General features: G+C 38.1%; 2 protein-coding genes and 1 long non-coding RNA gene across 3 annotated transcripts; all 3 read right to left on the reverse strand.

Annotated features, from left to right (window-relative positions):
• Nucleotides 1–582: 582 nt before the first annotated feature.
• LOC130410514 (uncharacterized) lies at nucleotides 583–1,818 on the reverse strand. Its single transcript, XR_008905019.1, has 3 exons — nucleotides 1,674–1,818; nucleotides 1,322–1,499; nucleotides 583–1,234 (listed from the first exon to the last, which is right to left on the reverse strand). It is a non-coding gene; the product is annotated as an uncharacterized LOC130410514 (long non-coding RNA).
• Nucleotides 1,819–2,669: 851 nt separating this feature from the next.
• On the reverse strand, nucleotides 2,670–6,902 carry LOC130410513 (tripartite motif-containing protein 29-like). The gene is made up of 6 exons (XM_056735217.1): nucleotides 6,786–6,902; nucleotides 5,487–6,065; nucleotides 5,310–5,405; nucleotides 4,971–5,204; nucleotides 4,493–4,552; nucleotides 2,670–3,200 (listed from the first exon to the last, which is right to left on the reverse strand). The coding sequence occupies exons 2-4, from the start codon at nucleotides 5,853–5,855 to the stop codon at nucleotides 5,085–5,087; spliced, it is 585 nt and encodes a 194-aa protein (XP_056591195.1). The 5' UTR covers nucleotides 5,856–6,065; nucleotides 6,786–6,902; the 3' UTR covers nucleotides 2,670–3,200; nucleotides 4,493–4,552; nucleotides 4,971–5,084.
• Nucleotides 6,903–7,940: 1,038 nt separating this feature from the next.
• Nucleotides 7,941–11,144, reverse strand: rpf1 (ribosome production factor 1 homolog). The gene is made up of 9 exons (XM_056734906.1): nucleotides 10,865–11,144; nucleotides 10,447–10,503; nucleotides 10,262–10,342; nucleotides 10,062–10,157; nucleotides 9,813–9,966; nucleotides 9,609–9,691; nucleotides 9,341–9,522; nucleotides 8,753–8,879; nucleotides 7,941–8,659 (listed from the first exon to the last, which is right to left on the reverse strand). The coding sequence occupies exons 1-9, from the start codon at nucleotides 11,120–11,122 to the stop codon at nucleotides 8,618–8,620; spliced, it is 1,080 nt and encodes a 359-aa protein (XP_056590884.1). The 5' UTR covers nucleotides 11,123–11,144; the 3' UTR covers nucleotides 7,941–8,617.
• Between the last annotated feature and the right edge of the window lie 378 nt (nucleotides 11,145–11,522).

The following is an 11,522-nucleotide window of genomic DNA, read 5'->3' on the forward strand; positions in this document are numbered from 1 at the left end:
TCTCAAGCGGGGGCTCAATTTGGCACCCCAGACCAGAGTTGTGGAACCTGCTGTCAGAATTTTAGTAACATGTGACCTGCAGGTTTTTAAACTGCTCTTAGTCTGAAAAAAATATATATATTTAGCTGCTGCTGCTTATTGTTTAGTATGTCAACACCCTCTGTGATGACTGGATAAAACCTTATGCATATGAAATAAGAGTCAATGATCAGATCTTTTTCAAAATGTATACAGCCGAGACAAAGACTGATCATAAAGAGCCAAAGAAACATTACTAAAATGAGGTTCCTTTAGTTTGCTGTCCAAGGTAAACTGTTCAAAGGTTCAATAACAGCAAAATCATCATCAAAATGTTAATGTGTTGAAGAAAACATTTAGAAGTGGATTTGTTAAGATCAGTTGTGATGGTGGGGGGAATTGGAGAGGATGCTCACAATCCAGCCACACTAAACAGATATGTAATGCTGAACAAACATAATCCAGCACTGTCAAGAACAAGCACATACACTTAACAAACCAACTAGCCCTTCTGGTTGAATAGAGATGTCAGTCTTCCGCACATCCAGAAACAGCATAAACATATGGTGAGCTTTATGTTTCTGTAATCTAGTGTAAAAGTTGCTGTAAACTTTAGTTCCCCTTCTGTCAGTCACTTTGACGTTATGACGATGATGAGATTAGGGGTATGCTCCTGAAACCCAATAACCTCTGATCTGTTTAAAAAAGAAGGAGAATTGGCAAATCAAATTTGTGTTCCTGACTCCACCCCAGATATCCGTGTATAAAAGTAGGCCAGTATGCTGTATATTTATTATGAATTGTGGCTCATCTTGTTTCCTTTGGATGCCTGTGCACCTGTTTCCTTGCAGCGATTAAATTTCCCCTGGGTGCTTTGGCAGGTATAGTTATGAGTGTTAATTGAGCTCTTACACTGTTTTTTTAAAAGATGTTGATTTGCCCCTGCAATTTTGAATGCGGATGTTTCATCTCTCCCACTTATGGACACAACACACGCCCTGGGTCACACGATGTCCACTTTGGTGGTCCAGGTGCAGCACTTGTGGCTCAACCTTGTGGAGATGAAGGACACTGAGAAAGTTCTCTTTCTCTACACGCCCAATTCCCAAGGCGGGTTGATTGGTGACACTATCAAGGACTTTTAAAGGCAGTTATCAGTAGTGAAGAAGCAGACTCAGGCGATTAAACACATCCTGCCTCTGTTAACCATGGTGACCTGCAAGGAAACACATGCAGACATCATTGCCTTGCCCTAAAAGTTATTCACAGGCAAGGCTATTGCTGCTAGTAAGATTGCACCTACATCAACCATTTATCGGATCAGCAGAAAGAGAGGTTTAATTGTTTGGAAGAAGGCTTCAGGGCGCCCAAGAAAGTCCAGCAAGCGCCAGGATCGTCGTCTACAGCTGATTCAGCTGTGAGATCTGGATTCACCAGTGCAGAGTTTGCTCAGGAATGGCAGCAGGCAGCTGTGAGTGCATCTGCTTGCACAGTAAGACAAAGACTTTTTAAAGGATAGCCTCGTGTCAAGAAGGGCAGCAAAGAATACACTCCTCTCTAGGAAAAACATCAGGGGACAGACTGATATTCTGCAAAAGGTACAGGGATTGGACTGCTGAGGACTGCTGTCAAGCCATTTTCTCTGAATGAATCACCTTTCCGATTGTTTGGGGCATCCAGAAAAAAGATTGTTCGGAGGAGAAAAGGTGAGTGATGCTATCAGCCCTGTGTCATGCCAACAGTAAAGGATCCTGGGACCATTCATGTGTGGGGTTGCTTCTCAGCCAAGGGAGTGGGCACACTCACAATTTTGCCTAAGAACACAGACATGAAAAAAGAATGGTACAAAAACATCCTCATAGAGAAATTTATTCCAACCATTCAAGAACAGTTTGGAGATGAACAATGCCTTTTCCAGCATAATGGAGCATCTTGCCATAAGGCAAAAGTGATAACTAAGTGGCTCGGGACCAAAACATCAACATTTTTGGTCCATGGCCAGGAAACTCCCTAGACCTTAATCCCATTGAGAGTTTGTGGTCAATCCTCAAGAGGCGGGTGGACAAACAAAAACCTACAAATTCTGGCAAACTCCAAGCATTGATTATGCAAGAATGGGCTGCCATCAGTGAAGATGTGGCCCAGAAGTTGATTGACAGCATGCCTGGGCGAATTGCAGAGGTCTTGAAAAAGAAGGGTCAACACTGCAAATATACACTTATGAAATGTTTGTAATTATACTTCAGCATGCCATAGTAACATCTGACAAAAACGTATAAAATCTCTGAAGTGGTAGACTGTGTGAAAATTATTATTTGTGTCATTCTCAAAACTTTTGGCCACGGCTGTAGATTATGCCATAGGTCAAAATGAAAATTATGCTTAACATGAGCTGAGCTTTGCTTGGTAGGTAAGTGAAGCGCACGGTAATAAAACGAAATATTTAGTTATAGTGCTGGTAAGAGTACATAGTATTTCACTGGTTACTAAAATGCAGTTAAATCATTTAATGCTAAAACATTTCAGTTTTTATACAAACACAATTACCGTGGTTTGATTTTTATTATTATTATTTTTATTATGCCCTTCATTTCATTTGAAGTTGAATTCAACTGTAGATATCCAAAAAACACAACCCAAACACCTATTTATAGTTCACATAGTTTCAGTCTTGTTCCACCACCAACCCTAAATCCAGGATAGAGAGGTTCAGTGAATGTGGTTATGGCTCTGTGGATCAGTCTCATTGTGTCAGAGACGCTGTAGAAGGACAGAATTCCTGCACTGTGATCCACATACACTCCTATTCTGGAAGATCTCAACCTTAACAGAAAATCAATACTATTCCTTTTGTGACAGAATGAGAAACCGTTGCAATAGCGGGAAAAACACCAGGACTGATCATTACCTCCTAACAGACATTCTTTACCCCGACCCTTCCTGCCTATGCTCTTATAGGACACTGATATACACACAGCAGACATCTCCTTGACACTCCACTCAACCTCCCAGTAACAGCGTCCACACACGCTCTCTTTACACAACACCTGAAACATTTCATCAAATCTGTCTGGATGATCAGGGTAATGCTGGTTGTGGAAAATCCATGAAATAACTCGGTTTCCCTCAGACAGAAGGAGGTTTTTATTCACTGTGTTTGTCCAGAGTGAGCTGACAGGAATCTGATGGAGATAAAAGCACACAATCATTCACTGTATTTTGGTCTGTTAGTTTGAGAATGTGCAAAGTTGAATGGTGTTGAAGCGGTTTCACATTAAACATCATTACAGTTAGTGACGAATGCAGATGTTCAGAGGTTTTGTTTTTGTTTGTAGGGCTGGTAAACGATTCCAAAAATAATTGAAACCTCGCTGACACCGTGATGTGCAAAACGTGGACGGAATCGCTTAATTAAAAACAGAATCTGGCAAATAAATCACATCAAGTAGCTACTGAACAGCTAACAAAATTCATAACATTTAAAATATTCAGGGGTGGTTTAAATATGTAATCTGCAAGTTTTACGACTCTATGAGGGAAAGTGTGGAGCGGTTGCATCATACGAAGTGACTCATTTCATCTGAAAAAGCAACTGTCAAACACCCTTTGCGGCGACCCGCCAAAAAAACGTCCGGTTATAACACACCACTTGCAGTAATTAGTTCAACCACCAGGTGGCAACAGTGTCCTGGGAGCATCGATGGAAGGTGGTAAAAGAAAGATAGAGCCTCTAAATTTATAGCATCTAAATACAAATAAACTGATGTTCATCTATTGCACAAGAGCAACAACAAAATAAAATACATACTATTTTAAAGCGTGAGGTCAGTGGTAGCGGGGCTATGCAGTAAAAGAGCATCAGGTGGATCTCTACAGTAGCCTAATGTTACTTCAGATCTGAAACTTGCATTGAAAGTCAACTGAAAGTGTCATGTGCACCTAGTTGAAACAACAGACACATGTGTTGAATGTGTTTGTGACGGCCTATGACTTTAGAACAACGTCACTGTATTTATTAGCATGACTCTGCAAAGCATGCGTCTGTCACTCAATCCCCCGTGTTGAGTGCTAAGAGTAATACTTTCATTAGACAGAGCTGCGTGTTTGTGTGAATTGCGTTTGTGTGTGAAATTAATCAATCCATTAATGTCCATATAACTTATGCTATAACATGCTTATTAGCACGTTACATCACCTTGCACCATAGTGACGGGAAAAGATAGATTTTGACTGAAAAGTCTGATGATGTTAATGATGCATTGAAATTGGATGACAAGATCAACATATTTGGTTGTTATAGAAACAATAAAGAAGGAATAAGTGTAAGAAGTTAAAACTTAGAATATTGCACTGCATAAAAAAAGTTAGTTAAATTCTGTAGTAAAACATTGAATACCAAGGGAATCGAAAACAGCTGCTAGGAATCATTGGAATCAAACAGCCATGTGTGCCTGCGTGTGTGTGTGTGTCTTACATTGTAAGAAATCCTGTCTGGTCTTCGGTTCATTGGCGGGTGAAAGTTCTCTGCATGTTACTAAAGACATAAACAAACATAATCAGTGTAATTACCATATACAAATTAGATTTTTCTATTCCATATTCTTCTTTGATATTCTTTGAAACTCTTTCTGAAAGAAATGTGTGCTGTTTTACATCTTTTACTTATTTTGTCAATATCTTGAGAAAATTCCTCAACTTTTTCCTTCAGATTAGATCCAGACTTTCTCACATCATTAAAAGAGAGTTGAGAAGTGAAAGTGATGATGGGTTTATCTTCACATCCAAGAGAGACTAACAGAGACTGAAAGTTCTACACAAACAATAACATAGAAAATAAATAAAGACAAAACCTTCAACATCACAGCTCACACTGACCAGATGTTGTTCTATAACATAGTTTGTCACGTATAATATTTAATCAGCAGATGTCACTGAGGTGTTTGTTGTGTTACCTTTATGAAAGTGACGTCATCATAGGTTTATGAAAGTTCGTCCAGCTCAACCTCTCTCTTCCTCAGATCCTCAATCTCCTGCTCCAGATCCCTTTAAGTGTTCTTCAGCACGACTCACTGCAGTCTTTCCTGATCTCGGATGTGTTGTGTCACCTCAGAGCGTCTTCTCTCAATGGAGAGGATCATGTGTGTAAAGATCCTCTCAGTGTCATTCACTGCTGCCAGTGCAGAGCGCTGTTAACACACACATAACAATCACATCTCTTACTGCTACACCACACAGCCCGTGAGACACAGTGAGACTGAAACATCTCCAGACTGAAGCTCAAACTAACTCACTTTATGACTCATCACAGTCTCTCTCAGCTCCTTGAGCTCCTTCTCTATCTGCTCAATTCTCTGATGGTATTTTCTCTTTGTGTCGTCCAAAATCGTCTGGAGGGAAAAAAGTAGCAAAATCATCCGAACAAAATACAGTTGATCATGATCACATAAGTCTTATCTGTCAGTTCATACCTGTTTGTCAGTTCTTTCTGCTGCAGCTGAAACCGTGTCGTGACTTTTGTGTTCGTCAATCGTACACAGATAACACACACACAGCTGATCAGTACGACAGTAAATGTCCAGCAGTCTATCGTGTCGAGGACAGATGATCTCCTGAAGTCGTCCAGTGGCCTCGATCAACTTGTGACTCTTTCCTTTGAAGAGATTCTCGTGTTGTTGGAGGTGTTCTTCACAGTAGGAGTTCAGACACACCAGGCAGGACTTGACAGCTTTGTGTTTGATTTCAGTACAGACGTCACACAGCACATCTCCAGCAGAACAGTGAGCAGAAACAGCAGCTTGTACTTTCGTCGTCTTCAGTTTCTTCACCATTTCAGCCATTATGGTGTTTTTACCCAAAACTGGACTGAAGGTTTGTCTGCACTGAGGGCAGCTGTAGATTTCTTCTTCTTTTCTGATTCCAGCAGTCTGTAATACAGCTCATACAGTAACTGCGTCCACAGGAATAGTCACTGGATCCTTCAGTAGATCCAAACACACTGAACAGCTGAACTGATCCTCACCCCATGATATACTGGCTGCTGCCATATACTAAATGCACAGATGAACAGAGAGAGGGTGAGTAAATAATGACAGAATTAACCCTTCACAGTGTTTATTAACATTACACTGAACATTGTACTGTTTTACTTATCTTTTGTGCACAGTTCATAACTGCAACATTTACTGTTTTTGAACAATATCTGTCTAGTTCATTTCTACTTTTAATCGATGACATTATTGTTTTTTTCAGATTCAGATTGGTCACGTTAATAACATCTGCTTTAAGCGTGCAACTATTTAGTTACATAAGAAGTGTGTATTATATATTCGGAATAACCAGCATTACTAATCTTGAAGCATGTTTCAGCACAGTAAAGTAGTCGAAATTAATGTTTATCAGACAAATTCTCTACAACTGAACTCATGCAGTAATAATCTGGGCTGCTCTTATATTCTTCTTCTAATCTCCTTGTTGTTGATCTTCTGTATACTTTAAAAACAAATCAAATACACATATATGAAAACAGGTATTTGCAATGAGAGAGTATTTGTTACAGAGCTTTGACGTACTGAGAGAACGTTATATGTGCTTCATCAACGACGGTGTGCGTCAGTTGACGCTATTTAACGTTATTTACAATCACATCACATAACTATCTAACAGACATTTTCACGGCAATAACGAAGCAACTGTAATAATAAACGATTTAAAATACTCGTTTACTGTCGGAAGATTGAGTATTTGAATATGCAAACATTATAATTTACCCTCGTGTTTACTTCTTGAACGTCTCCTTCGGTTTGTTTACATGAGTGGTGGATTGATGCTGATCTCAAAGTTACAAACCGCCACCAAGCGTACTGAATAAAAGCGTCTTCTTCTTCTTCTTCTTCTTCTTCTTCTTCTTCTTCTTCTTCTTCTTCTTCTTCTTCTTCTTGAGTTTTAGGGGCTGTTGCCTTCCGATTGGTCGCATTCTGTTCTATCTTCGCCTTATACTTTAAGTGGTGCTCTGAATTAAAATGGTCTAAAATGATATCGTTTTTCTTTAAAGTAATTTCGGAGTCAGCAGAATTATGTCATTTTTGACACTTTTCATGTATGAACATGTCTATTTAGTATTTACCATTATCGTACATTGAGACGTAAGCTTTCGTTATCACATATATAACGGGCCAATTACAATACTATGAACCATTATTTTTACTGTAACGTTAATGTTTTATGAAGAATATTCAACGCATGTATTATATAAGAACCATAGTAGGAAAAATAAATACTATGTGTGTCAAGGGGGAGATCTGTTTGGTTATTGACATCTCAAATATCTTTGTGAACTATCCCTTTAAACCAAGATTAAATCAAGTTTTGTTTGATAATTCTTTTCAACCCATAAAAATGGATCTGGGATTTCATGCACAGTAGATTTTATTCATTCTCTTCCTCAAATAGTTTAAACTCAATTCATTTTCAGCTAACTTGTGCCTCAGAATTTACAGAGCGTGATGGGGTTTGGCAGCATAAACTGATCACTTGAGAAAAGCTGTTTTACAGTACATCAGGCTTCAGCATCTGCAGAAGTGCCACTAAATGCAATGTGGCCATGATCTAATGGCCTCTGTGTATAAGATGCAATGTTACTTAAGGCTAAAATACAATACAAGACTTTTGCTCAAATTTTCAGTCTGGACTTGTTACAGAAAGTTTGTGACAGTCTGCAGATTTGATCAGTTAGTGTGTTTCTATCTGAAACTTTCAAATTGTCCGCAAGTATGTCTAGTTAAAAAAAATCTGTTCAGACTTTAAGTCTTGTAGTGCATTCCAGTCATTAGTGTTATCATCTCATTTCTATACTGTTTTTTGGTGTCTTTTCTTAAAAAAATTGCTTTCTTCAAATGTGCATTCACAGATGAAACGAGTTTTGGCAAAACTTTTTAATAATGTATCACCATTGCACCACTTATGTATCCAAGTCATCCACATTTGTCTCTAACCCAGTTCTGCTCTGGTTATATCCATTTACAGTGATCTTTTACATTTTTAATACATTTACAAAGATTTCAAACAAACTTCTTTCATGTTGGGATTATAGGGCATGGTTTTTAGAATTTTGAGGAAAATAATGAATTTCATCCATTTTGTAATGAGGCTGTAACATAACAAAAAGTGAAGCGCTGTGAATAATTTCCGGATGCACTGTGAATCCATTACTTGTCACCAAGGTAGTACATTTACATTGTTTACTTTTTATTTACAACAGAAGTCAGAAAATGACTTTGTATGATCTGTTGTGCAGTAATACTATAACAAATACAACCGTTCAGAATCACAAATTCAAAAATGTTTTTTTTTCTTGCATCCAGACTGCAGATATATTTTAACAAAATAACAGTGAATTTATGAATAATCCTGACATCAGACATATTACAGAAGTTATAATATTAGCATGCATAATGTACAATAAACACAGTTGGGTCAATAGATTTTCAATGTTAAGTCAATGACAGACACGTTTTATTAAACGTTTCATAAAATTATGGAAAAAGGTTATGAAACAAGGTTTTGAAACAATACAAATCATTGTAATTTTCCAGTCTGTCCCTCAAAGGTGGAATTTTCTTCGACAGGAATCCATCTCATGTCGCTGAAACGCATAAAGCAAATAATGAACAGCTGACACAACATGAAATGTTCACATATATGTGCATTTACACATCCAATAAAGCACTAGACAAACCTTATGAACCCATTCATATTCCCCAAACTTCGAGTCAAAGGTGCCTTTCTGTAAGGAGCGAAGTTTCAGAGTGAAGCGGGGTCCTAGTTCCTGGATTCCTACTCGCTTTTCATTCTTGAAGATATACCTGCGTGATTTACATAATCGGTTCAGTCTTGTAAGAATAAGCAATTCCTAGTTTGTACAATTTGATATTAGTCTATTTGGATTTTTTTTAAACTCATGATCGTTTATTATATTCTGTACTCAGGAAAGTGTGATTTTGAGTTTTTATAGAAAAGTAAAAAACCCACATTTTTAGCATCATGCTCTCAGTTCTATATATTCTGTTTTTTTATAGCACTCCTTTCATAATAATTGATATTATTAATTGAAGTGTCATTAAAAAAACTTTATCACTTTAATGTCTTACTGCTAATACTCAAAATATTAAAAAAAGGTACAACAGGATGGTACAAAACTGAAAACATAAATAAGGTTTAAGAAATTAGAAAAACAAAGAAAATATGCCTTGACATATATCATTTTACGGCACACTGAAAACGATTGACTTATCACAAATAAAATGCCAAAAGAGAGCAGTGTTACCTGTGAAATCTGAAAAAGATGAAGTCTCTCTGATTGTGAAATGTGGCAACCTGACGGCCCACAAACTGTGGATCATGAGGAAAGAGAGCAGCAAGCAGCCGACCGACAGTGTGACCCAGTCTAGTAGTGAAGTTATTGAGAATAACTTCAGGAGTGTGTTCTGTTGGCTCCTTTCCTCTTCTCTGGTAAACAAAAGCATGCCAGAATAAGGACAGCGGACAACAAACTGCCTTTTTTATCAGTTTAATAAAAGTACAACTTCACAAACCTTCATCTCCTTGCGAAGCCGAACACCACTGACTTTGAAATGCGCAGTCGGCCCGTCAGGAAGGTGACACAAAACTAAACCATCTGTGATGCTTTAGGTAAAGGAACTACTTTTGTGTGGGACACAATTTACTATTTAACTGAGCAGACGATAAAACAGAGAAACACTAGTAACAAGTAGCAACAAGCTGAAGGCAAAGGATACTTGGCATTTTTCTGTCCTCATTGACCACTAACAAGTAAGTAAAACCGTGTGACACACACTGAGGAATGACTCTCTTCAAAGCCAGACCTCTTCTGTAGTACACATGCGCGTCTGGGATAACCGTCGCCAACTGCTCAATAAACTTGACGGTTCTCTGCAAACAAAGAAAGGTTAATACATCATTTCAGGTGTAAAACTTTATGTATACACATGGCTTAAATGTTATATCGCAAATGATAGTAAACATACCGTTCTTGGTCTGTCTGATGTGGTGATAAGGACTTTGGGATTTGTCAGCCGATTAAAGTAAGCAGAAAATTCATCGGTTCCTTCATCGAAAGCCACCTGGATTCAAAGAAATGAATTACGGGTTAGTTTAAAATGCTCAAAGTCAGTATGACACCAAAAGCAGCCGGCAGGTGAAGCAGCATCCAGTAACAACACATCACCTCCTCATCCTCTGGGTTCACTGTAGTTTCGTCATATACTCTCTGGTTTTCTATTGTCTTGGGAACTTCTTTTGGTGGTGCCTACAAATTAAAACACAATTATTTGGGGGAATAAAGACACCAGACTAAAAAACTTGATCATAGTTTGTCGATCTACTTAATTACAATTAAAAAAAAGAACATACCTTGTCACCAAGAGCTTCTCTCTCTCTTTTCATTTTCTTTTTCAGTTCCAGCTTTTGCTGAGATAGACATAAATGAAAGCTTTAGCACAACATTTGGAGAACTTGTTCATCAAGCAAGTCGAATATATTTGGCTTTATACATTCAATACCCCAAATTGCTGCACGGCTTTATCAAACAGCTCAATTCATTACACACAACCTTACTAAACAAAACATCAATACGAATTCTGATCGTTTCCACTACAAATACCATACTTTTATAAACCACCTGAATGGTAGTGTGTTTTGGGAATATTATCCCAGCAGGTTTTAATGATGTTCCCATCCACCAGTAAACTAGGGACCCAGAAAGACAAGTACAGTTACAATTCCCATTATAACCATTAAATCTCTTTATTTTGTGTTTGTGAGATTTCACCTTTCGTTTCTCCTGCTTCAGTCTGATGAACATCATGTGTCTGCGCTGTTTGTTTTTGATCTCAGACATGCTGAATGAGGGAGGAAAAGTCGCTCCTGACGTCGATTTCTCTACTTTAACTTCACTAACGGTGTCCATCTCTACAACGGGCTTTTCCTCGGATTGTACCTGCTTCTTTGCTTTCTTCCCCTTTTTCTTAGAAACACTTTCTGACGTTGATAACTTAGTAGTATCCATCGCGGACGCTGATCTGAACATTCACGTGTGTGAGAGTATCTGCTTCCGGTTTAGTCGGAAGGCAGGCATGCTGTCAGTCACAGGTCACTCACATGAGTGTGTGTTGTGTGGCCCTCTAGCGGACAGATGAGAATATTTTTCACTTGTAACGTATGCAATTTTTTTATAACACACTAGGGCCCGGTTTCACATAAGAGGCTGAGGGTAGATACTGACTAAAATGAATGTTTGAGCTGTAAAAATAATGAAAATAATCTTAAGACTCTTAGTTAGTGCAATCGTTTATGGGTTTGGCCGATGCTTTAACAACATCATTAAGTATGATTTCCATTGATGTGACAAATAATTGTGTTGCAAGTAACATGTCAATTTGTCATGTCACGTAGTATTTCTAAAATAAATAAATATCTAAATATTTATT

This window comes from Triplophysa dalaica, chromosome 21, assembly GCF_015846415.1.
Source record: "Triplophysa dalaica isolate WHDGS20190420 chromosome 21, ASM1584641v1, whole genome shotgun sequence".
Lineage (NCBI taxonomy): Eukaryota > Metazoa > Chordata > Actinopteri > Cypriniformes > Nemacheilidae > Triplophysa > Triplophysa dalaica.

Bases quoted from the DNA above. Each gene is read 5' to 3' on its own strand.
- LOC130410513 (XM_056735217.1), bottom strand. From the start codon at position 5,855: ATGGCTGAAATGGTGAAGAAACTGAAGACGACGAAAGTACAAGCTGCT. The intron at 5,406-5,486 runs GTATGAACTGAC...TTTTCCCTCCAG, and splicing joins CAGAAAGAACTGACAAACAG to ACGATTTTGGACGACACAAA. The intron at 5,205-5,309 runs GTGAGTTAGTTT...GTGTGTTAACAG, and splicing joins AGACTGTGATGAGTCATAAA to CGCTCTGCACTGGCAGCAGT.
- rpf1 (XM_056734906.1), bottom strand. From the start codon at position 11,122: ATGTTCAGATCAGCGTCCGCGATGGATACTACTAAGTTATCAACGTCA. The intron at 10,504-10,864 runs GTGAAATCTCAC...TGTCTATCTCAG, and splicing joins TGAAGCAGGAGAAACGAAAG to CAAAAGCTGGAACTGAAAAA. The intron at 10,158-10,261 runs GTGATGTGTTGT...CTTTGAATCCAG, and splicing joins TGAACCCAGAGGATGAGGAG to GTGGCTTTCGATGAAGGAAC.